Source organism: Quercus suber, unplaced genomic scaffold (genome assembly GCF_002906115.3).
Source record: "Quercus suber isolate HL8 unplaced genomic scaffold, Cork oak 2.0 scaffold_49, whole genome shotgun sequence".
Classification (NCBI taxonomy): domain Eukaryota; kingdom Viridiplantae; phylum Streptophyta; class Magnoliopsida; order Fagales; family Fagaceae; genus Quercus; species Quercus suber.
Window position 1 is genome coordinate 1,636,432 of NW_027069514.1, and position 25,935 is coordinate 1,662,366.

At 34.9% G+C, this 25,935-nt stretch overlaps 2 protein-coding genes across 2 annotated transcripts; one reads left to right on the forward strand and one right to left on the reverse strand.

Annotated features, from left to right (window-relative positions):
* Window positions 1-4,573: 4,573 nt before the first annotated feature.
* Window positions 4,574-12,879, forward strand: LOC112031986 (uncharacterized). The gene is made up of 6 exons (XM_065771807.1): window positions 4,574-4,898; window positions 5,023-5,155; window positions 5,882-5,985; window positions 10,941-11,112; window positions 11,208-11,348; window positions 11,459-12,879. Exons 1-6 carry the CDS (start codon window positions 4,849-4,851, stop codon window positions 12,470-12,472), a joined length of 1,614 nt encoding a protein of 537 aa, XP_065627879.1. The 5' UTR covers window positions 4,574-4,848; the 3' UTR covers window positions 12,473-12,879.
* Window positions 12,880-16,448: 3,569 nt separating this feature from the next.
* LOC112032000 (somatic embryogenesis receptor kinase 2) lies at window positions 16,449-23,690 on the reverse strand. Its single transcript, XM_024064706.2, has 11 exons — window positions 23,237-23,690; window positions 22,289-22,421; window positions 22,056-22,127; window positions 20,721-20,864; window positions 19,918-19,989; window positions 19,733-19,804; window positions 19,535-19,647; window positions 18,806-18,937; window positions 18,386-18,727; window positions 17,611-18,005; window positions 16,449-17,033 (listed from the first exon to the last, which is right to left on the reverse strand). The coding sequence occupies exons 1-11, from the start codon at window positions 23,322-23,324 to the stop codon at window positions 16,719-16,721; spliced, it is 1,878 nt and encodes a 625-aa protein (XP_023920474.1). The 5' UTR covers window positions 23,325-23,690; the 3' UTR covers window positions 16,449-16,718.
* Between the last annotated feature and the right edge of the window lie 2,245 nt (window positions 23,691-25,935).

Genomic DNA, 25,935 nt, shown 5'->3' on the forward strand with positions numbered 1-25,935 from the left:
ATTAGTTACCATGCATAGGGCTTAGCAGAAACCCCAGAAATCAACCTGTCTGCCCAACTTGATTTAACCTATAACATTTCAAGCTAATTAGGTTGCATCCCAGATCAATTTTGAGTCCAAAAACTCTAGTCTGTTTTAGTTTTGAGTCGATCTTGGATCTATTTTAAGCACACCCAATTAACCTAACTTGCTTGAACTTGAAATGTAATTTTTTTCCTCCTTCGGTTTTTCACTTCTCACTTAACCTGATTAACGCGTTCTCACTTCTCTCTCATCTTATTCTCTCACTCTCGCTCTCTCTTAGTCTCAAACTTTCTCAATCTCATAGTTCTCACTCAGCGAGTCTCAAAATATCTCTTAAGTCTCCCTAGTCACTTAGAGTTTTAGTCCATTCTATCACTCAACATTTGTGAATGACCCATTCTACCATTTTTTTACAATTAGGCCGAACTCGTGCGAATGGGTGGGATTCATGTTGGTCGTCACTCAAAATGGACTTTTACAATATAAATCTCTTCACTCCTAGATTAAGTGTTTTACATTGAATCGTCACTTATTTAATTTGCAAGGAAAAATAAGAAAACCTTTCTCAACCTGAATCCTTGATCTTGGTTTGAAGGCTAAGTTACAAAAAGAAAAGGTATTAGGCACCCATCTTGCCCGTTAAAAATCAGTCTCCTAGGCTAAGGTGGTCAATGTCATCTCATTTCATCCAATGCAAACGATACATCATTCAAACATGTTATTTATATATAAAAAAGAAAAAAGTAGAAAATTAAATACAAACAGAGATATTTAAGTATTTTATGTAAATGAAAATTGAATTTAATAAAATAAAAATAAAAATGATTTCTACCTCTTTTGGTTGCTACAAGTAGGCTTTTATACTTGCCTAATGTGACTGTTTAAAGGGTCATTTAAGTGGCCTCTCTTAATTGGGGTGATTAAGGGTTTGAATGCAGCTGATGGAGCTATTATGGATTATCTAGTCGTTATGTAATGGTCTTATATAAATCCTGATTAATGGCTTTGTTAGTTACGCTTTTATTAATTATTGTGTGTTTAATGTTAGAAGGTGTCTAGGGTTTATGGAAGGCCTTCTTGATTTTTCCTGTCCAAACAAATCTCTACATGTCTACAAAATGTTTGATTATTTGAGAGATGAACCATTGGTGTCAAGACAAAAAAAGTTTTTGGAGAATAAGCAGTGGCAGTTCCAAGAATTTTCTTTAAAGTGGTCATTAAGAAACTATATATTTTTTAACAAATTAATAAAAATAAAACTTGAATATGTTGACATCACAAAAAAATAAAAATAAAAATAAACACACACACACACACACAAATATATAAAATTTTAAAAAATTTCTTCTATGAGTTTTCATATATGAATAGTGAAATCATTGTATAATAGTTTCATTATCATTGCTATTAATTAAATATTTTTCAATGTACACAACTAATCAATCATTCATCTATTGATCTCCCATTCAATTACCAACATCTTGCCTAAATAAGTAACAATATAAACAAAATGCATCCTTTTTTATGATCTGTTCCAACCAATTTTTGTGTTCTTTAAACCAATCATGATTAAATCGATACGACGCTCTACTAATTTTTTTATTTAGGGAAATTATGGGCAAGAGGTTAAGAAGAACCTTTTTGTAAATATCCTCTTGTTAATTCATCATGATCATTATGATGAAAATATGAGACCTTTTCTCATATCCTAGGATCCAAAAGAAAATTGTTCAAGTCATTACAAATTTGCTTAGGATATGCATCTTACAATACAAGTGATTTTCTTATAAGAAGTTTGTCCTTAATGCTAGCAAAAGAAAAAAGGATAAACTATAAGGTCACTTAACATACTCAACTTAGCCTACTTAGGCATTCAACCATTACATTAATCATGTTCAATAAAGCATTCAAGTATTATTTTAGTGCATATGCATATGTACAAAATTTATCACATAAATCTAAGAAATTCAACTAAAGACTAAAACAAGTACCAATAGACAAGCTCTATGAAAAAGTGTGATTTTTTATTATTATAAAAAATAGCGATTTTAAAACATGCCTTTTGAAAACACAATTTTAAAAATCATAATTAAACATCTTATAAAAGTGCAGTTTGACAATTGAGCTATTGATCTAAAATTGTTGTTTTAATGCAAATTACTAAAATTAATGTTCAACAGACCAAAATTTTGAAGAGGTCAAGTTTTATTTTTAATAGACTCAAATTTTTATTTAGGGTGGTTAAGTTTCTTTATAGGGTTAGTCAATAACAACTCAAGTCACCACCCTCACCAACACATAGAGCGGCCCCCGAGAATAAGGGGAAAAGCGAATTGATTTGAAGTCAAAACTCAAGATCAGGGCAAAGAGAGACCTTCTTGGATATTGGATCATTCAAAAAAAAAAAAAAAAAAAAATATTTGGACTAGTTGGACATCTTCTTCACTGAGAAACACCGTCGAACAGTCGCAATCACAGTCACAGTCACAACACCTTCGATTTTCTACCTTTGGAACCCAAATCACCAAGTAATCTAGAGCGAGAATCACATTGCAATTGTAATGCCTCTGATCATCTAGTAGAAGTTGCTGAGAATTGTGAAACTACCATTGCTAATTTGTTATTGCTTTTGCCTTTGCGTATGGTGATACAAAGGGAGATTGTGATGAGAGTGTAAGTGACAAACTCATAATGCTCAGGTTGACAGTGATGATGTTGGAGAAAGAGGCAAAGAAAGACATGTACTTTTTTTAACCTTTGGATTGTTTGTCTTCCGGGCGTCATTCATTTATCTAAAAAGTAGAGAAAAAGAGAGAATTTTAAAGTGGGAAAAGAATTGGACCCAAATATTAAGATGTGAAACTACCATTGCTAATTTGTTATTGCTTTTGCCTTTGCGTATGGTGATACAAAGGGAGATTGTGATGAGAGTGTAAGTGACAAACTCATAATGCTCAGGTTGACAGTGATGATGTTGGAGAAAGAGGCAAAGAAAGACATGTACTTTTTTTAACCTTTGGATTGTTTGTCTTCCGGGCGTCATTCATTTATCTAAAAAGTAGAGAAAAAGAGAGAATTTTAAAGTGGGAAAAGAATTGGACCCAAATATTAAGGAATAATGCTATATACAACAACATTTTTCATATAAATTGAGTTAGTAAGCTTTTACGGATTCTCATTTTCATAAAATATCAAATGTTGTTAATAAGGCAAAATTTGTTGAATAGTATTTTTTAAGAAAAATTTTAGGAGGATAGCATGTGACTAAAGTTATTTAGTTATGTAGATTCTTTTTGAAACTTAAGTTTGACATACTCGAGTTTTAACCCAAAATTAAGGTTAGCAAACCCAAGTTCCAATTTGTTATATAATGTCAAACTGTCACACAATCTAAATTAATTAAAATTCGAGTTTGATAAACTTAATTTTGAATTGAAACTCAAGTTTGACAAACTTAAGTTTTAAAAAGAGTTTATATAACAATATAATTTCGCCCTCCGTAAAAATCCATCTAAAATTTTCCTGAAAAAGTACTATCCTGCCAGGTTAATAGAGTAACTCAAGGAGAATAAAGTGTCACCATGGAAAATTACAGTTTGGCAAAGCAAATCCCGAAAGGATCGTTAAAAAAAAAATGAAGGCCCACTAATTGAAAAAATAAAAATAAAGCCCAAGACAGCATCGCCAGAAGCAACCTAGTTGGGACCCCCCAAATGTGTCCTATTCTCCTACCTATTCCACAGCTGAGCAAACAAACAGAAACAGGCCAACGTAGTGACGCGCGTTCACATCTCTATTAGAGTTAAGAAATTAGAGCTAAGACCCCCTTTTTATCTATTAGAAATTGGAAATTTAGATCCTTTACCTTCTCTCATAAGCAAACACTTAAAAGATGATTTTTAATATCTAATACGCGTATGTATGGTCGGTAAAACCCCCCAAAACTCATTCATATATATATAGATATTGATAAACAATTCTCTCTCTCTCACTCTTCAAATAAAATTTGTCCCTCTCTTCTTCAGAGAGTCTGATTGTGATCTAAAAGAAGAAGAATTGGATTTGATCATGTCGATGCTCGATTCCTTTTTTAGCAAGGGCTTCAAAGCTGCCAAATGGTCTGTCTTTCTCGCTCTCTCTCTCTCTCTCTCTCTCTATCTTTTAATTGTTATTATTATTATGATGTATTTTTCTTTTCTGATTGATTTCGTAAATTATTTATATATATTTTCGAAAATTGAATGATGAATAAACAGTAAAACACTTCTGAAATTGACGATTCCGAGGATAAAGTTGCTGAGGAACAGGAGAGAGATTCAGATAAGACAGATGCGCCGTGACATTGCCAAGCTTCTTGAAACCGGTCAAGAAGCCACTGCTCGCATTCGGGTATCTTTTTTTTTTTTTTTTTTTACAGCATCGCCAGAAGCAACCTAGTTGGGACCCCCCAAATGTGTCCTATTCTCCTACCTATTCCACAGCTGAGCAAACAAACAGAAACAGGCCAACGTAGTGACGCGCGTTCACATCTCTATTAGAGTTAAGAAATTAGAGCTAAGACCCCCTTTTTATCTATTAGAAATTGGAAATTTAGATCCTTTACCTTCTCTCATAAGCAAACACTTAAAAGATGATTTTTAATATCTAATACGCGTATGTATGGTCGGTAAAACCCCCCAAAACTCATTCATATATATATAGAATCATAGATATTGATAAACAATTCTCTCTCTCTCTCTCTCTCTCACTCTTCAAATAAAATTTGTCCCTCTCTTCTTCAGAGAGTCTGATTGTGATCTAAAAGAAGAAGAATTGGATTTGATCATGTCGATGCTCGATTCCTTTTTTAGCAAGGGCTTCAAAGCTGCCAAATGGTCTGTCTTTCTCGCTCTCTCTCTATCTTTTAATTGTTATTATTATTATGATGTATTTTTCTTTTCTGATTGATTTCGTAAATTATTTATATATATTTTCGAAAATTGAATGATGAATAAACAGTAAAACACTTCTGAAATTGACGATTCCGAGGATAAAGTTGCTGAGGAACAGGAGAGAGATTCAGATAAGACAGATGCGCCGTGACATTGCCAAGCTTCTTGAAACCGGTCAAGAAGCCACTGCTCGCATTCGGGTATCTCTCTTTTTTTTTTCTTTTTTTTTTTTAATATATTTATTATTATTATTATTTGTTGAGCCATTAATGCTCGCTATGTTTGTTTGAATGGAAAATCTTGTGTAAAGATAAATTTTCCATGTTCCTAGTGTTTGGTAGCATCAGACAAAATGAGTTAAAAGAAAACTATTTTGGACAACAGAAAAAATATGGATTGTTTTCTACAAATTTTTTTTGGAAAACAACTTTATCTTATAGCAAGCTAAATAATGGAAGTTAGGAGACTGCGGAGACTGCTTTTTAACTCATTTAAGGTTGAAAAATAACTCTTTTTTTAGAAAACATTATTGGCGAAACAAACAGAGCATAAGAGTGAGTTTATTCGAGCTGGAATAATGCTAGGAATACACCCAATTCCAACTACTGCATATGTGCCAACTTGTGATTAGTGCTCAGGTACCTGCGGTGGACTCACTTGAAAGTTCTAAAATCCAATCGCTAGTTGACACATAAGGAGGGCATGGTTTTGGGTGTGGGAAGGATGGACCAAAAATAACTTTAGGATAAGTAGTTAAAAAGGACATGTCAATTAGAATAGAATGGAGGAAAAGAGTACCTGTGACCGACCTTGACTAATTCTGTTGAGGCTATAGTCCATTGCCGACCCCAAAATATTTGGGACTAAGGCATTGTTTTTTGTTGTTCTATTATTTGTTGAGGTTTGATTTCCAATTCCTTTTCCAGGTAGAGCATATTATTAGAGAAGAGAATATGATGGCTGCTCAGGAGATCCTTGAGCTCTTTTCTGAGCTTATTGCCGTCCGCCTTCCCATTATTGAATCTCAAAGGTAAGTAATTACTGTATTCTACTATGTTTTTTTGCTTTGTGTTTACTTACTATTTTCATTTGTAATGTTGGGTTCTTGTTCTGATTTATACTTTGTTGAATTAAATAAATAGTGATGTGCAACTCTATAAAGCTGATTTCGATTACATTCATTTTTATGTATTTTTATAAGCAAGTAATGTAGTATTATTAATAATAATAATAAAAAAACTTTATGTTCACGATAATGAAACAAAGTGACAAAAAGTATAGAAATTAAAATATACGAGAATCTTGAAACTCTAAAATTGAAGAACAATGTGTGAAACCCAAATCCAGGACTAATCAAAATGAGTACAAGCAAACAAAGCTTTCAATTGATCCAAGGATCTCTCCATATTTTCAAAGGTACGACTATTCTGCTCCTTCAAAACTAGCCACATTGAACAAGCTGGCACCATGTTCCAAATATTTGAACTTTGTTTGCCAAACCAATTTCTCCAACTAAATAGTAAAGAAGCAACATTCCCCTACAAGACCCACTGAATCCCAAACATCTCCCCCACAAAGCATAAGCAACATCGCATTCGATTAAAAGATGATCCACTGTTTCCCTATTACTTCGGCACACATAGCACCAATTTACCAATGGCAAACCCTCCTTGTAAGGTTATCCAAAGTAAGAATCTTTCCCAATGCTATTGTCCACAAAAAGAACAACACCCTCTTGGGAACCTTCACAGACCAAATACCTTTCCAAGGTAAAGATGACAATAGTAGCTCCCCGAATCTCTTTATAAAAAGACTGGAATCAAATTTTACATTCCCCTTAAGACACCGTCTCTTCTTATCCATCCCCTCCCTCAAGAACCTAAGAATAAATGAACTCAAAGAAAGAGCAAACAACATCCATCTCCCAATCATGAAAGGTCCTATGAAATCTCAAGTTCCAAGTTCCAACTCCTTACCTGTCCATTTGGTTGAGTCTCCAATACATCAGAAATAAAAACATCCTTCTCCACTAAACACTCAAATAGATCTGGGAACTGCAATTTTAGAGGGAGATCCCCAGCCCAACGGTCATGCCAAAACTATATATGGTTACCCTCTCCAGCAATGAAAGCCACATGCGAAGAGAAACTATTCCAACCTACCCATACACTCCTCCATAAGCTACACCCATGAGTGCCTCTAACAATTTTCTTACATCAACCCACCTATCCTCTCCATATTTAGAGACAATCGCTTGTCACCACAAATGAGAAACTTCATGCCCAAAATGTCACAACCACTTACAAGCAAAGCCTGGTTAAAATGCACATGCCTCCTAATCCCCAAACCCCCTGATTTGATAGGTGAACTTACCTTACCTCAAGCACCAAGGAATATTCAAACTCCCCCAAAGCTCCCCATGAGAAATTCCTCTGAAGCCTCTCCAATATCTCAGCCACAGACTTGGGAAGGGTGAATAAGGATAATTAGTATGTGGAAAGGCTTGAGAGAGTGGATTTTAATAATGTAAGTCTACCTCCCTTAGACAAATAAAGCCTTTTCCAGCTCGACAATTTCCATTCCATCTTCTCCAAAATGGGATCCCAAATTGAGGTTGCCTTATAGTTTGCACCTAAAGGCATTCCCAAATATGTCATTGGCATACTACCAATTTTGCAATAGAGAACATTAGCTAATGCATCCAAATTACTCATCTCCCCCACAGGCACTAATTCACTTTTCCCCACATTAACTTTAAAGCCAATAAGAGCTTCAAAACAGATTAAAACCGGCCGAATATATCATAAATGCTCTCTAAAAGCATCATAGAAAAGAATGGTATCATCTGCAAAAAAAAGATGTGAAATATTCACCCACTCGGAATTATTAAGCCCCACGTGAAAGCCATGGATGAAACCTCCTTCCTCTTTCTTTTTCAATATTCTACTCAACACTTCCATGACCAATAGAAATAATAGAGGTGGCAAGGAGTTTCCTTGTCTCAAACCACGGGAGCTACTTAAAAAGCTATCTAGAGAGCCATCAACTAGAACAGAAAAACGAGCAGTGGATACACAGAACTTCATCCAACTCCTCTATCTCTCCCCAAATCCCATCCTATACAGCAGATAAAATAACGAGTCCCAATTCACATGATCACAAGCCTTTTCTATATCTAGCTTACAAAGCACACCTAGAATATGACTCTTCTTTGATTACATTCTTTTTTTTTTTTGATAGGTAATCAGAGAAATATTATAAAAGAGAAAAAATAAAAGTACAAGTAGTTCATGATGATGAACAACAAGATAGAAGAACCAAACAGCAAAACAAAAGATAAGGAAATCAGGAAGCTAAATTAAGGGAAAACATAAACTCTGAAAGAGACAAAGAATCAGTAAAGCCCCAACAACGAGCCCACTCAAAAAGACTACGCTGGCATAAAACCTTTAACTCATCCAACGTCTTCTCCATGTTCTCAAAGGAGCGACGATTTCGTTCCAACCAAACAGTCCACATTAAGCACCCTGGAATCAAATTTCAAATATTTGAATTGTGCTTCCCAAGCCATTGATGCCAGCAAGATAACAAACTTGCCGTCGATCTTGGCATAACCCAATGTATACCAAAAGCCTGAAGCATGAAGGACCATAAGGTATGTGTAATAGGGCAATGAATCAGAAGATGGTCTACCGACTCCCCATCACCACAACACATACAACACCGATTTACCAAAGGACGATCCCTAAGCATGAGATTATCCAAAGTGAGAATCCGATTGTGCGCAGCTATCCACAAGAAGAAGGCTACTCGCTTAGGAATCTTTGGTTTCCACACACCCTTCCAAGGAAACAAAAGATTTGGATTGCCCTGAATTTCTTGGTAATAAGATCGGGTATCAAACTTCCCATCCCCTTTGAGCTGCCAACGAAGCGTATCCCTCCTATCCCCCCGAGGAATACGAGGATGGATAAGCCGAAGAACATAAGTTTCAGGCTTTTGATTCAAGGTGTTGTTAGAATCAAATTGAGGGTTGTCGTGAAAAACATGAGTTTTCAGCTAAAGTGGTTTGAAAGTTATAGCCTGGATGTTTGTGAGATAAAAGTAAAAACAATAGCAATGTAAGGTTCTTGATACATTTATGTATAATTTTAATTTAAATCATTAAATTTTAGAAAGCCAATGAGCTCTAACTCAATTGACACCCTTATAAGTCCTAGGTTGGGGGTGCAGTTGCGAGTTTAAGATGCATCATGTGTGTGTTTAACTTGCCAATAATAATTGAAAAAAAAAAAACATTGCTAATGGTCTCTTATCAAACCTAAAATAATATTAATTAAAGTAGTATTTAGCAAAAAATCAAATCTCAATTAGTATGGTGATAGAGAGTATGATTTTCTACATGATAGGACGGTAGAAAAGAATGAATGTGGTCAACCCTCATTAGTCTTTTGAGGATCTATAGCTGATTCCAAAGTTTTTGAATAAAACTTGGTTGTTTTTGTTTTGTTTTTCATATGTAATAAATCTATTGAAAAAGCTGAAATGGTGCATTTGGATTGTACATCATTGTCTTACAATCTAATATTAAAGAGAGCAATATATATATATATATATATTTAATACAAAAAATGAAGAGCATTGAATACTGCCTAAAATAGTCATTAAAGCATACGAGGATCGACTTATCAAAAAAGAAAAGAAAAAAAGAATACAAGCATCATAAAAACAAAGATTTCATATTGTTCAGTCTGTGTTCAACACTATTAAAGATGCAATATTCTGTTCTTGCCAAATGATCCACATCAGACATAGAAGAACTGCAGTCTGCATCCTATCCCTTAAGTGAGCAAGTAGACTTCTCCTTCCATTAAGACATTTGTGTTTGTTTTATTTTTTCAACATCTGAATAGCACCCCCAAAAAAAAAAACTCATCTTTTTTTGAAAAAAAAGAGCTGCCACATGGGGAGTACATTTTAGCATAAATTTCTACAGATGTCATTAATCAGGATTTTCATACTTCCAAGTTCAAGTGGCTATCCTTGAACATCAGAGCTCCCATCTTTAGACAGATGCACAGACACAGAGAGTGTAGTCTAACACTAAAAGTAGTTTCTGTATAAACATGCATACATGTATAAGGAAACAAGTTAATTATCACACCCCCATGCAGCTACATGTATAAATTTTTTAATTATTATTTCAGCTTAAATCTTAGAATGGACCTCTCCAGGGGGTAAAAAATTACATTGGTTCAGTTTTTGCCAGACAGATTTATTTATGTCAATATGTGCATTATAGACATCTATAGTAGTGTGCTATAGCCTACATTCAAGAAGCCGAGCTTAGTCATTCACAAATTCCTGCTTGGTAGTGGCCTAGTTGGCCTGGAAGGTAATTATGGGGTTGAGTAAGTTGCTCACTACCTAACTTGATGTAGTTTGGTGGTTGTGACTTTTGACCTTCTGGGTTTCAAATTCATTTAGGTCACCAATGCCATTGGTTGTGGGAAGCTTGGCACGGTTTTTGAAGAAGCTTGTGATGAGCCCAATGAGTTATCTTTGGATTTACTGGAGCTTTACTCTAGTTCATACCGTTGATTTATCTGTGTATCCCCCTATTCGCTTCATATGGCATAATGCCATTATATCAGCCACTTCATTGTTTAAGTCAGTGTTTGAATTTATTACAACCTCTGCACAAGAGGTCGTTGGTTAGATTACTTCGTATCTCTTGGAGCTTCACAGTATTTCACTGTCAATTTGTTTATGCTTTCCAATATTCCCACTACCTGTTCCTGTTAGTGCCATTAATGTTATTATGTGTGTTTAGGCATGCTACTTGTTTTGTTAGATTCAGCATTTAATTTCTTGTAACCCTTAAAACAGAAAATTCTATTACTCTTAGGAACTTTCTGGTTACTCACAGTCAAGACTCACCCAATATTCAACGATTGAAAGTCTAAACCATCAATTTTATTCCAGGGAATGTCCTCTAGATTTGAAGGAAGCAATATCCAGTGTGTGCTTTGCAGCACCAAGATGTGCTGATCTACCAGAGTTGCTGCAGGTTCAAATGCTATTTGCATCCAAATATGGGAAGGAATTTGTGGCAGCTGCAACAGAGCTCATGCCAGATTGTGGTGTTAATCGTCAGGTCTGATGAATTTTTATGATAGTGACTTAACTGTGAAGATGACTAATATTTACTCTTCAACTTTGTATGATATCTTCCTCTGAATTACACTGCAGTTAATAGAACTGCTATCCGTTCGTGCACCTTCACCTGAAAAGAAACTAAAGCTTCTGAAAGAAATAGCTGAAGAGCATGAGTTGGATTGGGATCCTGCTGCCTCTGAAACTGAATTTTTAAAACCACATGAAGATTTATTGGTAACTGAATTACTTCTCTGTCTATTACTCTGTCTAAATCCTTATTAATTTCTGTTCCTACTTTGCATGTCTTCTTTACTCTCTCTCTCTCTCTTTCTTTTGGGTGTCAGAATGGCCCAACACAGTTTGTAAGTGGGTCTAAAAAGCCCCTTCCTGATGAAAAACACGATGAAACATTGTACTCTGCTCCTGAACAACTGCACGAAGAACAGCCAGATTCTGATTCCAGCTTTGATCCATTAGATTTTCCTGAAGTTCCTACGGTATCATTACAGCCAAGTGCAAATGTTGCATCAGCACCAGCCGTGTTCCCATCTTTACAAACTACTTCACACCCCAATATAGATCACGAATCATCAAAAAGTATTGGAGGAATTGAAAATCCATCACATGGACAACATTTGGAAACTGAGGAAGTGATGCAAGAAAGATCAGTGGCTAACAAAGATGAACAACCTAGTGTTCCAGTTGGTGGTATGGAAGATAGACAATTTGTGCCATTCATCTCTGCTCCATCACTATCTTCTGCATCATTTTCTGTGACACAAAGTAAATCACCAACACCACTCTCAAGAGCAAAAAGTGAGGCCAACGTGGATTTGCAGGATGTCTTGGCTGCTGCTCAGGCTGCTGCGGAGAGTGCTGAACGTGCAGCAGCTGCAGCTCGCTCAGCAGCGAGTCTGGCACAGATCAGAATTAGCGAGCTTACCAATAAAAATAGTGACACAGTCCCTGAAAATAGCTGCGAGAACATGTTTTATAATGATATTCCTCACCAGTCAGCCAACGAAGAAAGGTCTCATTTTGATCACCGTAACTCATTTGGCAATTCTGATGTTGGTTTAAATTCTCTGGATGCCCATCAGGGTCATGAAGACTCCCTGAGATCAGAGGCATCAAGTCTTCCTTCTCTTGACACGCTCAAAGTTGAGTTTGATTCCTCTCTCCCAAATGATAATGGTTTTGAAAATGAGCATGGTCAGCACCAGCCCCAGCGATTGACTTCAATGGATGATGATCCATACTTCTCATATCCAAACTTGTTTACCTCATCACAGAATCCAAATCTTGGATCAGCTGCTCATTCTTCCATAGATAACTCCCGATCCACCCATGAGCTCTAAGTTGAATTATATACCTGTAAGGCCTTTGTTCATCTTTGTTTCATGGTCATACTGGTGAGTGGATGTTACGGTATATGAGGTATTGTAGAACTTTTAATTGTGGTTTTACTTTTCATTTGTTTGTAAAGAGTGCAGTTATTAGATGTTTATAGGAGTGTAATCTACATTAAAGGGCTCCCTTTGTGTTTATATGAACTGTGGTAGGAACCGTAGGATCAAGAATATGGAACTGCCTTTGCTGTTGAAAAACCATTCTTGATAGTTGATGCTACAGTATGCTGGCAAGCCAAAAGGATCGTTGAGTGTACAACTATGTATTGCCTTTTGATGAATAAGCATGTATTTCTTTTGTTTGTTGTTGTCAACAAACATTTATTGCTATTATCATAGTGATATCTGGTTATTAATGTCTAGCAGTTTACTCAAATGGGTTAGTCAGGGAAGTTGCTGACATAGTATGCTATAGAGAATGATGAATTCATGTTGTAAGAATTCTTTTTTGGTGATTCCTTTCTATACTAAGCTCTACTAAGTCAGAAATCCATGCTTAGAGCACTGGCATAAGTGCTTATATAATAGAAAAATGACCACATTTTAACCAATCAAATCTAAAATTCACCCATATTGGGTTATACAAAATTGTGTGAAAATGCATAGTTGCTTTAATAACTGTGTAAATTTACATTAATAGTATTCATTGCATTTAGTTTTTTTATTTTTATTTTTAAATATCTCGAGGATGAAAGAAAAGAGTGAATAGTGGTGGTTGTGTGAAGAAAAAGAATAATTAAAAAAATTAAGAAAATAAATATTACTATATATTTTGAAAATCTAACCGTTAAATTGCATGTTTTTTACATTCTTAATACATATTTAAAATTGTGTCAATCGGATATTATTTAGTATATGATCTATAAGCTTATATTATATTTTATACATAATCTTTTACAAAAACTAACAATTAAAACAATTTAAAGATGGTATAGCTATTGATCTTTAATTTTCTTGAAATTTTGCAAGCATGAAGGATATAAGAAGAAAATGTAATCTAATGGTAAAATTTTCAAAATTCACTTCTAATAAAAAGATATTAAGTAAGGTTCTTAATGAAATGTAGTGTAAATAGATAATTTGATGTGGGGAGTTTAGTAAGTGTGTAAAATAGAAAATGTAGGTTCTAATACTAAAAAGTAAAAATAAACAAAAATTTGCACTAGTTGATGCGAATGCTTTTGGCAGTCTTGTGAAGTCAAGCAACTTGATTTCTTAGAAGGCAAAAAAAAAAAAAAAAAAATTTTTTTTTTTGGGTTAATCTTTCAAATAATAGAGTAGATTGTCTAGATATCTTATCAATATAGAGTTATAGACACAACAAAAATTCACAATATTTTAAAATTAGTCTATCATCTAACATATGGGCCCACTAAAATTTGCAATTTAATTAATTTTTAATGACCATCACTTGTATGTGAATAGCTAGGCTATTTTAAGAATGTTGTGAAGTTATTGTGATCTTTTATTGTTGATAGTAAGATTCATATCTACTAAGAGTCTTGTAACTCAACTGATTAACACCTCTTAGTCTTTCCAACAGAGACATTTAGAGTTCAAATCTCATTTTCCCTCCTACCGATATAAGACTAATCTATAGCGAAGTTTAAGTACATTTCTTAGTTGATTTGTCTTATGGTCCTAATTTTGAAGTGAATTATATATTTAGATGTTCCTCGTTATAATCTATGAAATAGTTGAGCATCAACGCAATTTAGCCTACCTAAATTGATATAAAAACTTCACACTTTCTATTTTAGCCAACTTATATTTACATACACCTGCATACTACTTAACAGTTATCTTTCTATTCTATTTAATATTAATTTCTCTCTCTCTCTCTCTCTCTCTATATATATATATATATGTATATATATTGTAAATATCTTTTTGGTCCCTACATTTTGACCCTATTCTCATTTTGGTCCGTACTTTTTTATTTTACTGCTTTTAGTCCCTAAATAAAAATTGTGTTTCATTTTGGTTCCTACCATTATCTCACTAACGGAAATATCCTATGTGGCAAATGGATTGCTGTGTTGGCACACTAAATGCTGACGTGGCTAATATAATAATAATAATAATAATGCCACATCAACATCCAATTAAAAAAAAAAAACAAAATAACTTATCAATTTTAACAAAATAAAAAAGAAAAAACAAAATTATGAATTTAGATCTATGTTCATCTTCAACAAGAACACTAAATAGTAAAGAAGTTATTTATTATTTGATTAGTAAACTCACAATTTTTTGTATAATTTTTTTAAAATACAAAAATTTTAGACATTTAAAGATGAAATAATAATTGATCTTTGATCATCTCAATATTTTACAAGTAAGAAGAATGTAAAGAGATAATGTGACATGTGATCAACAATTTATAGAAGCAATGTGAATCATTCTAATTGCACTATAAGTTGATGCCAGGTGTATTTAGATTTTAAATGCACTCCAATTTCATGTCTAGTGTCATTCCAATTAAACTCTAATTTTGTGTCAATTATATTTATATGAATACTCATGTGTCTAAACTTACAACATATATATGAAGACTCAATTCGAATTTGTGATGCTTGTATGGAATACTCTGAATGTATAAAGCTTGTTATTTATAAGGTAAAAGCTAAAATATAATTGTGGTTATTCTTAATTAGTAGTAGATTTTTGCATGCGATGTAAGTGCCAATTGGGAGGTGGGTTTTATTTCATGAGTAATATTATCGGCACAATAATTTTCAGAACACTTATCATAATATTTGAGCTGACAAATTTTTGTTAGTTCTCATTTAAGCTCACCACTAACATTACTTTATTATCTACCATTACAAGTTGGCATGTCAATAATTATGAAATATATTGTAAAACTCTAGAATTATTGTTTATTTCACTTGTTTGGGGGATGCCAAAAAATCAAAGGCTCTAAATCATATACAGGCTCTTTTTTTTTTTTTTTTGGCTGAATAAATACAAATTTGACCCATATATAACATCCTTTTGATTAATCACATTATTAACATCTTTTTATATCTAGTAATTATACAATGCTTCGGGAGCACAATAAATGCGTGCTCTGACATGAATAGTGGATTTTATTATGAATTTAATTAGTAAGATCTACTATTATGTGAAAGGAGAGCATGCATTTGTTTTCTCCCGGAACACTGAATAATTACATTTTTATATCTAGTCCAAGATGCTTTTTTTTTTCTTTGTTTTTGATCGTTAGTCCTAGATGCTTTGATTTTGTCAATTTATGTAAAGTTAATTCGGGCAGGAAGGAATATGGTTTAGCTACTAGGCGATTTAACTACGAGATGTAATGAACATTGACATGCATTGCAACTTTTATATCTATTAGGTTATCAAAAAAAGGGAAAAAAAATTATATCTATTATTGACTAACCAAAAAAAAAAAAAAAAAATTAATCAATTAGTCAACCAGCTTCCACCAAACCCAAAAATAGCCGCTTCCACCAAACCGAAAAATAGTAGAGGCTTTAAGGCAACTCAAAAATCAAAATCCACCATAGTAATTAATCATGGTGAGGGGCCTAGGAGAATAGGAATGGTGTGGGTTTAAAGTGCTGATGCCATAGCACTAAAGCTTTGTACCAAAAAGTTGGTCTCCCAAGGCTAAAGAAATATTTCATACCACAGAAATAGAATCCCCAACTTTGGACGTAGATGAAGCACAGATATATTGAGATATTGCATATTTATTTTTTGAAACAATTAAGTCTAAATATTCCCCATCTGAGATGATTCAGTCTGTTTGTTAGTCAATTGGAATAATCACTACGTCTCCAATTGTGGGGCATAATGCATAAATGTTTTCAGTGGCCAATGGGGAAGTTCCACTATGAGGATTTTTTGGTACGCTTCCTTTCCCATATCATAATCACATCAGAAAAAACAATTAAACTGGGTGCACAAAAGATTGAATTGCCACAGCTTCATCTAGGCAAAAAACATCAAGGCTTCATCAAACTACAGCAAATGATACAAATTGCACCTCGACAAAGCTGACTCATATGCACAAATGTAATGAATACAAGAGTTGACTTACAGGATACATAATCAGAATATGGTCATTAAGAAAAGGAGGGCCAAAAAAAAAAAAAAAAGGAAGAAAATTTTATAATTAAAAAAAAGGTAAGTCGTAATTTTTTTCTTTACTTCTACTGTGCCAGGGTCACCTTGGACCAGATAACTCGACTGCATGTAGATTTTCTGTGGAGTCAACAATCCAATCAGAGTTAGGATGAGGAGCAAGTTCCACTTCCTGCCGGAGAACTTCCACCTTTTGCCACTCATCCCATCTCTCTGCCAAGCCATCACCTTCAAGCATTCTCACCACTTCTGACATCTTCGGCCGATCCATTGGGGAGCCTTGTGTACAAAGCAGTGCAACCTGGATTAGCTGCTCTACCTCAGCTTCCACATAATTGTTCTGGAGATCGGGATCAACTAGCATTTCTAATTTCTTCTCCTTAAGAAGTCCTTTCACCTGAGAAATCACTAGGTCGTATCAGATATTTGAAATGTTCACAACCAGAGCACTTTTTAGCTCAAGAAAAAAAGACCAGAAAAAAAAAATAGTTCATCAAATTTCTTCTCTTTATTGCAATTCTTTTCACCAGACTAACATGCTTGGTTATGTTTTCTTTTCCTCTGGTCGAGAACAAAAATTTGGCAAGAAAGTCACAGAACCAAAAAACCAAACAAAGTCTAGACACTAAAAGCAGGCTTGAACTGGCAACTTTGAAGAAACTTCAGATAGGACCAATCTCTTTTAGAAGAGGTCTGGTGGGGACACCGTGAAATACCAACTGAGAAGCTCATTGGAGGCTAAAGAATCACTGAAAGGCATATGGTTCATATATCTACTGTGAGTTGACCATTAAGTAACAATAACCTTTGCCTAACACCCAGTACATAAATTTGAAACCTATGGTCCAAAGAAAAAGGAAATGCAAAATCAAGATGAACTTGGACAAATTGCATGGTTAGGAGTAAGCTAATGAAATAAAATGGCAGAGGGAAGTGAATTGAACCAAGAAACATCAGTTAGTAGATAAACATACCCAATCAAGCAACATGACATCATCATCATTTGCTAGCCGAGCAAGATCAAAAGCCCTCTGTCCAGTGATTAACTCCAGAAGCATGATCCCATAGCCAAAAACATCTGTCTTCTCAGACGACTTCCCGGTAGAGAGGTACTCTGGAGCTATATGCCCAATTGTGCCCCGTACTGCAGTTGTAACATGGGTATCCTTATAGTCCATAAGTTTAGCCAACCCAAAGTCCCCAACAACAGCCTCAAACTCTTCGTCCAACAAAATGTTTGCTGCTTTCACATCACGATGAATAATCTTTGGGTCACAGTGATCATGCAGATAAGAAAGACCCCTTGCAGATCCCAATGCGATCCGCTTTCGTGTTGGCCAATCAAGTGGTAGTTGAGACGGTGGGCGTTCTACAGGAATGCAGAGCAAAAAATCATGAGTAGATTAATTGAAAATTACAACGATCATTCCAAATGCTAAGATGTGAATTGATTGACAATTATAATTCATTACATTATTTTCTTACTGTTAGAACTATAGTTAAATGATTAAATTCACAATTTTCTAATAATAGCTTAAACTTTTGGGACAAACAGTAATTTAACACCTACATTTTATTGAGAAAATATATGCACATAAGACATTATAAAGAAGAAAAAAAATAGTAAGCAAGGGTAAGAAGTTGGAAGTCAATAACAAGCAAAATATTCCCAATCAACGAGACAAATGAAAGTCTATATGGAAGCAGTAAAAATATCATAAAAATGTAGAAAATGCGAACAAGCTATACCTCTTAAACATGATGCAACACTTCCATTAGCCATGTAGGGATAAACAAGTAACCGCTCAGTTGGAGTCATACAGAACCCACGCAACCGGAGGAGGTTTCGATGAACAGCCATGCTGATCATCTCTACTTCTGTTTGAAACTGCAGCTCACCACCAGGTGTACGTTCTTCTTTCAGTCTTTTTACAGCTACCAGCGAACCATCTGCCAGGCGTCCTTTGTAAACCTTCCCAAATCCACCTCTACCCAGAATGTTTTTGTTGCTAAAACTATCAGTTGCAACTTGTAATTCTCGTAGTGAAAACCTTTTAAGCTGCCCCAGATGGACTTCTGGATCCTCTTCAGCTGTAGATAGATGTGAAGAAGTGACAATCAATCCATCAACCAAGTTCAAAAGAACAAACATTTAGTAAAATGACTAACCAGGTACATCAAAGAAAAATTCTTGAGGTTTCCTTCGACGCCACCATGCAAATGCAATTGCAGGGGCAGCAAACAGCAAAGCAGCACCTGCAGCAACTCCTCCAGCAATCGCCCCAGTGGCACTATTCCCTCCTGAAATGAGATTGAAATGAAAAATTAGAACATTAGGTTTACATCATATCTCCTGATGTACATTGCAACAACCTAAAACATAAACATGATCAAAAGCCCACATAAAAAATAGACGTGATCCACATAATAGATTTCTAGCCTTAGAGAATGGGTTACTTCAAAACTCATTTGGAGAGGAAGTTCATCTCAATTTTGGAACTAAAGTACTTTTTGTTAAAAAAAACCAAAAGGATTTAAGGTAATAAGGTACTATAAAATCAATAGGAATGGAGAAAAACAAGAGATATCTGCCCATGCAAGATGCAATGCAATTGACCAGCAAATTGGAGGACCAAAATGAACATCTCTGCTGGTTATGATATGCTCTTACACAGCTGGAGTTAAATAAAGATTTAACGAAAAGCAAGGGAAGTACAAAATAAAATGTGTGGCTGCTATATAAAAATGAGAATTCAATTAAAGACTAAAACAAAATTCAAATGGAAATTGACAATGATAGATCAATGGAAAACAAATGTAACAGCCAAGCCAATCAGATTTCGGACATGAAGAGAGAAAAAGTAGCACTAAAATTGCAAGTAGCAATAATAAGATCACCTGGTGTAGAAATTGGAGGCGGTGGTACAAAAGGAGGAGGAGGAGAAAATGGAGGAGATCCTGGGCAGGGGTGCCCAGTAACTGGGCCACATAGACCCTGGTTGTTAGCAAAACTGCAGATAGGAAAATAGCTATCAGCATAGTCTTCAAAATCAAATTCACTGGAGAAGATTACAGTTCACATGATTAACGAGGAACCTTATGGGAGTGAATAATGAAAAGGAGCCATTGTCTGGAACTACACCAGTGAGATGGTTATTTGATAGATCCCTGCATTTGGGGAATGCAATGTGACAACTTAATATTTTTGCAATCATAAAATGCCCCAACACACGCACCCTCATGAGAGATAGATTGAATATTAGAAAATCTTGCACACTCACAGCACTTGCAATGTTGAGATATTTGTCAATGACATAGGAATTGGTCCTGACAGGCTGTTGTTGTTGAGCCGACTATCCTTACACAAACATTACAAGAAAATATAATGTTAAGATCCAAAAAGAATCAAGGGATGCTACTCAAATTAGAATCAAACTGAACAGGGCTTATTATTAATTGACAGGACGAGGTATCCAGAAGCCCAAATATCCTATTTGATTTCACACACATATTTCTCCAACATAGAACACAAAAGAAATCGAACTTGTAGTCTCCACTGGGTTGCTAAGCCCAAGAGTCCAGGGATTTTGGAAATATAGAAACACTTGTCTTTTAATTCAAAAATTGCAAAAGGTCCTTAAGTTCTGCAAACTTTGTTCACACTTTACTGCCCCAAGAATACTCTATAGAAAGATGCAATTCATCAAAACCCCAATTTTAATCTTAAACATGAAGAATTGAAAGTTTTACTGTCTTGCTATGTAGATTTTTCAAGTAATAACATATGTTACTATTTCTATTTCTTTCGATATATTTAAATGTATTGTATGACATACATACACATTACATTAAATCTTAGTTCTCAAGGTGCTCATTGCAGTTCTTGGACCTTTTGTTAGGCCTTAACCCTTGTATATTCAGCGAATTGACTTGGACATTTCTTTCGAAGAGATCTCTACTTATCTCTAACTCTTAACTCCAGAGGAAATGATATTGAAAAAATACACAAAATGACACAATATAAGAAACGGTATTGAAAGTATACAAACAACATGGAAAAAAAATTGAGGAAAAGTACACTCACAGGAACCTCAGTTTTGACAGCTTGCCCAATGTGTCTGGGATGGGACCAGTAAACTTGTTCAAGTAAAGATCCAAGCTCACCAAGCTAGTAAGATTCCCTAGGTCACTGGGAATTGTTCCACTTATGTTATTACTATAAAGCTCCCTGTCAGAAAAATTAAATAAATGAATTGTGCACAGATATGTTAAAAGTGGTATATAATGTCTACAGAAACAAATTGTAATTCAAAAGACTTCTATATGGTTAAATTTTTATGAATCTAGTCCAAATCAAAATTTGAAGTTTTCCGAAGAGCCTATATAGCTTACCTATAATGTGTATTATACCATGTCCCTCTGGCCTGTTCAATACTTATGGAATGTAGCTTGGGATAACATTCACAAGTAATTACAGTAATTCATATGAGAAACTAACAATTTTTCTTTGGGAATTTGCATCTCTCTAACACTGAATATTCTGATTCACTAAACAGCCGTCTAGATTAAATGTAGGGGCAGATGATAAAGGATAAGTTAGAACTTAGAATCAGATATTGCCTTCAACTAGGACCGGATATTTTAAGTGATGGGGTTGGGCTAACCCATGTGCTACAATAGCCACTCAATGGGGAAAAAATAAAAATGACCTCAAATTATCAAAAACAATTTTAGAACAGCACTATACCAAATGAGCTTTGGTAGGAAGCAAACTTAAAACTATCAAGCTATCAAGACCACAACATGCCCATTGGCAGTTCTTTACATGGAGCAATCTCATTCATTACATATGGTATTTCAATCTTGAAATGGTAAAACTTGACCCAAACCCACCTAGGATAAATGGAATCCTGCTAGAATGTTTGACAACAGATTAGTTTCACAAAACCAAAATCCTTTCTATATATTGATTAGCTTTCATCAAGGCCTCTAGACATGCCAGCTTAACTAGTAGTAAAATATTCTTTTCTATTAGTTTTGAAATCATATATGTGTGAGTGTATATATTTATTGATGGTTTAATAATTTTTATCTATAGGAGCTGTTAAGCAGGATAGGTTGGTCCAATATTAAATGTGTCAGGCTCAAATAATCTGTTGAAAGCTAAAATTCCTGAACATAAAATAGCAGTTCCTTTAGTTCCATCCTATATGAAATACACAAAGGCAGAGAGTCAGGTCAGTTATAAGACCTTTTTCTTTGTTGGTCATTATAAATAGATGGAATCATAGACTAAACACACTCAGCAATGAGGGTTTGTCAGTCATAATCCCTCTCTCTTTGTTGGCCAGTTATAAATAGGAGGAATTATAGACTTGCCACTCTTAGCAATGAGGATTTTTTAATAAGTATGACTTACAAATACTGTAAATTCTTGAGCAGGCCGAGCTGTGGGACAAGTGCACCAGACAAATCTGCATTTCCAAGATCACTGAGATAACACATTTAAAGAAGCATCAGAATAGGCTTCAATTGCAAAATGTGATACGAAATATTTCTAAATTTAAAATTAAAAAAAAATTAAAAAAAAAAAATCTGAAAGTTACAGCATATGCATGTACTTCAATGACATAAAAGAGGCAGGCAGCTTACACTCTTATGACACTATTATCATTGTTGCAGGTGACATGAAACCATGTGCAGGGGTTAACGAGGGTAGGATCCCAACTCTGTAGGACATTGTTAGGATCCTGTAAATTGGTCCTTAGGCTGTGCAAAGCATCACCTGTTTCAAGATGTAAGTGAACACCCATTACGTGCTGATAATAAATGATCATGAACTTGAAAAGATACAGTGAGAAAGTATACTCATCTCCAATCACCAGAACACCTCTAAATCTCTAAAAAAAATCAGAAGAAAGCTAAATGTTGCTCAAAGTAAGACACTTCAATAACAGATTCGAGGATATTGAAAGGCAATTAAAGAAAATGTATGTCAGACCCCGTTAAACTAGCGGATCCCTCGTTGATCATAAAGAATGGAAAAGTGGTAAAAAAATGATACTTTTGCATCAAATAGCTTGGTTTTATGGCCATCTTGAGCAGGGTAAACTAAAAGCTATTCAAATTTTCTAAAACTGCCGTTATTTTCACGAATCATCCACTCATTATTTTAATGTACACTAATCTAAGCGCCCAGCTTGAACCATATCTGAAGCATCTCATAAGGGCATCCAGAAAAGAAAGAATCGTCTTTAGAAATTCTTTCAAACTCTTGACCATAACCATAAAAAAGCTGTGCTGAGTACCCATCTACTCAAAATTATTACTTTGAATACAAACACAGTAACAGTAGCCAATCAACAAAAGACAAGGAAACTATTAAGAAATAAAATTATCAAATAAGTAATTCAACTAACTTAAACATACCCATTTCCACTACCAACACAAAAAACAAAAAGTCTTTTTTTTTTTTTTTTCCTTAGTTTGCCAATTTTTTTTTTATAAAAAAAACCCATATCCAGAAATTAAGAAACAAAGATCAAAGCAAAAGAAAAACACTAAGAGAATAAGAGTAAGTATATGAATATCAAACCAAACCTTCCATGTTAGCTGAAATCAAGCATAATGGAGAAAGCAGGAAGATCAGGAAGAGTGAAAGAAAAGCCATAACAAAGTTCCCTTCCATTACTCTCCCTTTCTCTCTCAGTAAATCTCTCTCAGATCCAAATGGTATTCCACACCCACCATCACAAACAACCTCCTACACAAAACCCACCTCCCAAATCTCACATAACAACAACCATAAACCCGATCTCACTCAGAATGCTCAGTAGAAGACTGCCTCAAAAACCCAGCAATGAAAGAACACTTCAAAAACAGTATCAAGCAAAGATTTTTCACAGCATTTTCTTTTTTTAACAAATAAATAAAAATAAAAAAACTTTCCCTTCTCTTTCTCTTTCTCTTTCTCTCTCTCTCCCTCTCTCTCTAAAAAGTGTGAGTGAATGTGTGGGATTGTTATCTATCTTTTTTTTTTTTTTTTTTTTTTTTACAAAACTGCAAAAATGCTGAAACATAATATCAAACGTTTTCCTCCTTCCCAATGCAAAGTCACGAAGGGGATTTTGGAAATATAAAAAAGAATACACAAGTAACAAAACAAACAGAGAAGGTGAGAAACCAGAGTCCACAGCAGTGGAGACGGAAAGAAGAAAGAAGAAGATATAGAAGCAGAAGACGAAGATGAAGATGAAAGCCGTGACCGGCGATCTGTGCTGGGTTACTAGCTTGCTGCTTCAACTTCGCACAACCCCTACTTAATTTGTTGTCTTCTTCATCTCAGTTTTTTTTTTTTTTTTTTTGTCCCTCCCAAATCTTTTGGTTCCAGTTCTGAAAAAAAAAGTCCAAAAGTGCATGCCGGCCAAAGCTTTAATTTCGGCCGGTATTTGCGGAAAAAAAAGGAACCGTGAGAACCGTTCACGGCTTTAAGAAGCGTGCGGTTCGCACGGGTGCATGCTTTTCCTGCATAGAGAGGTTGTTAAAGCTAAAAGCACCGCAGAGAAGAGGGGTTCACGGTTTCAAAACCATGCCTGTCAAAGTCCTAGTCACAACTCACAACCAGTGGCTTTTCTTCACCCCATCCCCCAAAGACACAAATTATATAAGTTGAATATGCTCTAATCCTCTACTTTTGGGTGCTTCAAGTTCATTTTGATCCACATCAATACTTGCGACATAGATAGCATAATCAGCGACAATCAAAGATCTTTCACTTTCAGTCTTTGCAAAGGGCAACATGGTCCCACTGTGTATGGAACTAAAAAAAAAAAAACACATTATTAGTCAATGACTAAGCTTAACATAATGAACGGTGAAAGCTGACGAAAAGAATCAATTGCTTGTACATACTTTTTGTAACATATGTACCATAAATATTTAATTTTGAAATTTATTATTATAAAAAGTATATTTAAATTAATATTTTTATGTTATAATGTAGATATGGTAAATCAATAATACTAATAAAAAAAGTATGTACTGAGAATTTATGCTGTGAAATGCTTGATTTGGGCTGTGTTTGCGAATGGTGACTTTGATACAAAGAGTGCCTACAATTTGTCTAAGGATATGGGGGAAATTAAAGAATCTTTGTTCAATGGGTTTTGAATAAAAACTGTTAAAAATCTTCCATGAATTCAAACTTTTGTCGGGCTGTGCTTTCATAACAGTATTGCGGTTAGAAAATGCATCGCTAAAAGAGGTATGGGCAGGTCAGGGGACTGCCCTATCAGCTTGGATTGGATGGTAATGAGGCTATAATCCAGGCTTTGAGAGATTGTATCTTGGCCAAAAATTGATAGGATAATGTCACATTCAGCAATAAGTTTCCAGATTTTTATTCAAGTAATTTACAAGAGTTTAGCATTCAACGGTGGACTATTTTTCTCTTTGGCATCACAGAAATAAGTTCTTGTTTCATGTGCTTCCTCACAATGTCAACCTGCATAATGTAATCTCGCATAGGCTGTCAAATATGGTCAATGTGCTATATCTAATAGAAGTGAGGTTCCTAGCATCTTAACTCAGATCGCTGGCTCAAACTCAATTTGGATGGGTCTTCTCAGAGCATTCCCATTAATCCTTGTATATGCTAAGAGATGTTTTTTTTTTTAGCATATTTAACCCAAAAGCTTGTTCCATCAATTGTTTTAAATGCTATAATTTTTGCATTGATAAACAATGCAATCTCATATTTGAGACCGCGCTGTTCACTAATTGTAAATCTTATATTATTTTTTTATTCAAGTGGGGCTCACTTTCTTTTCTTTTTTGTCTTTCTCATTTCTGTTTCTTCCTTGTCTCACCATTTCTCTACTCTATCTCTCCCTCTGCTCGACGTCTTTGCCTCCCTCTCCGACAAAACCTAGGCCAAAGCATCAAGCCAAGCTGGTTTTTTCTTTATTCACTCAACGCTCTCTCTCTACTCTATCTTTCTCTTTCCTCTCTCACTTCTTTCTTCTCTCTCTGTGCTTTGTCGATGTGGTTCACCGATGAGAGGGCTCCGCCGATGATTGTGCTTCAGCGATTGTGGGATGCCGATGGCTGTGGTCCGGTGATTGTGGTCATGGATCGTGGGTTCAATGGCTGTGGTTCGGTGGTGACGAAGGAGGTTTTTTTTTTTTTTTTTTGTTCTGCGTGGTTTGATTGGGTTCGATTGGGCTCCGATCGAGCGAGGCCAACACAAAACGACATGCTATCAAATCTTTGATTTGATTTTGGGTCTTGATTTGGTTTTG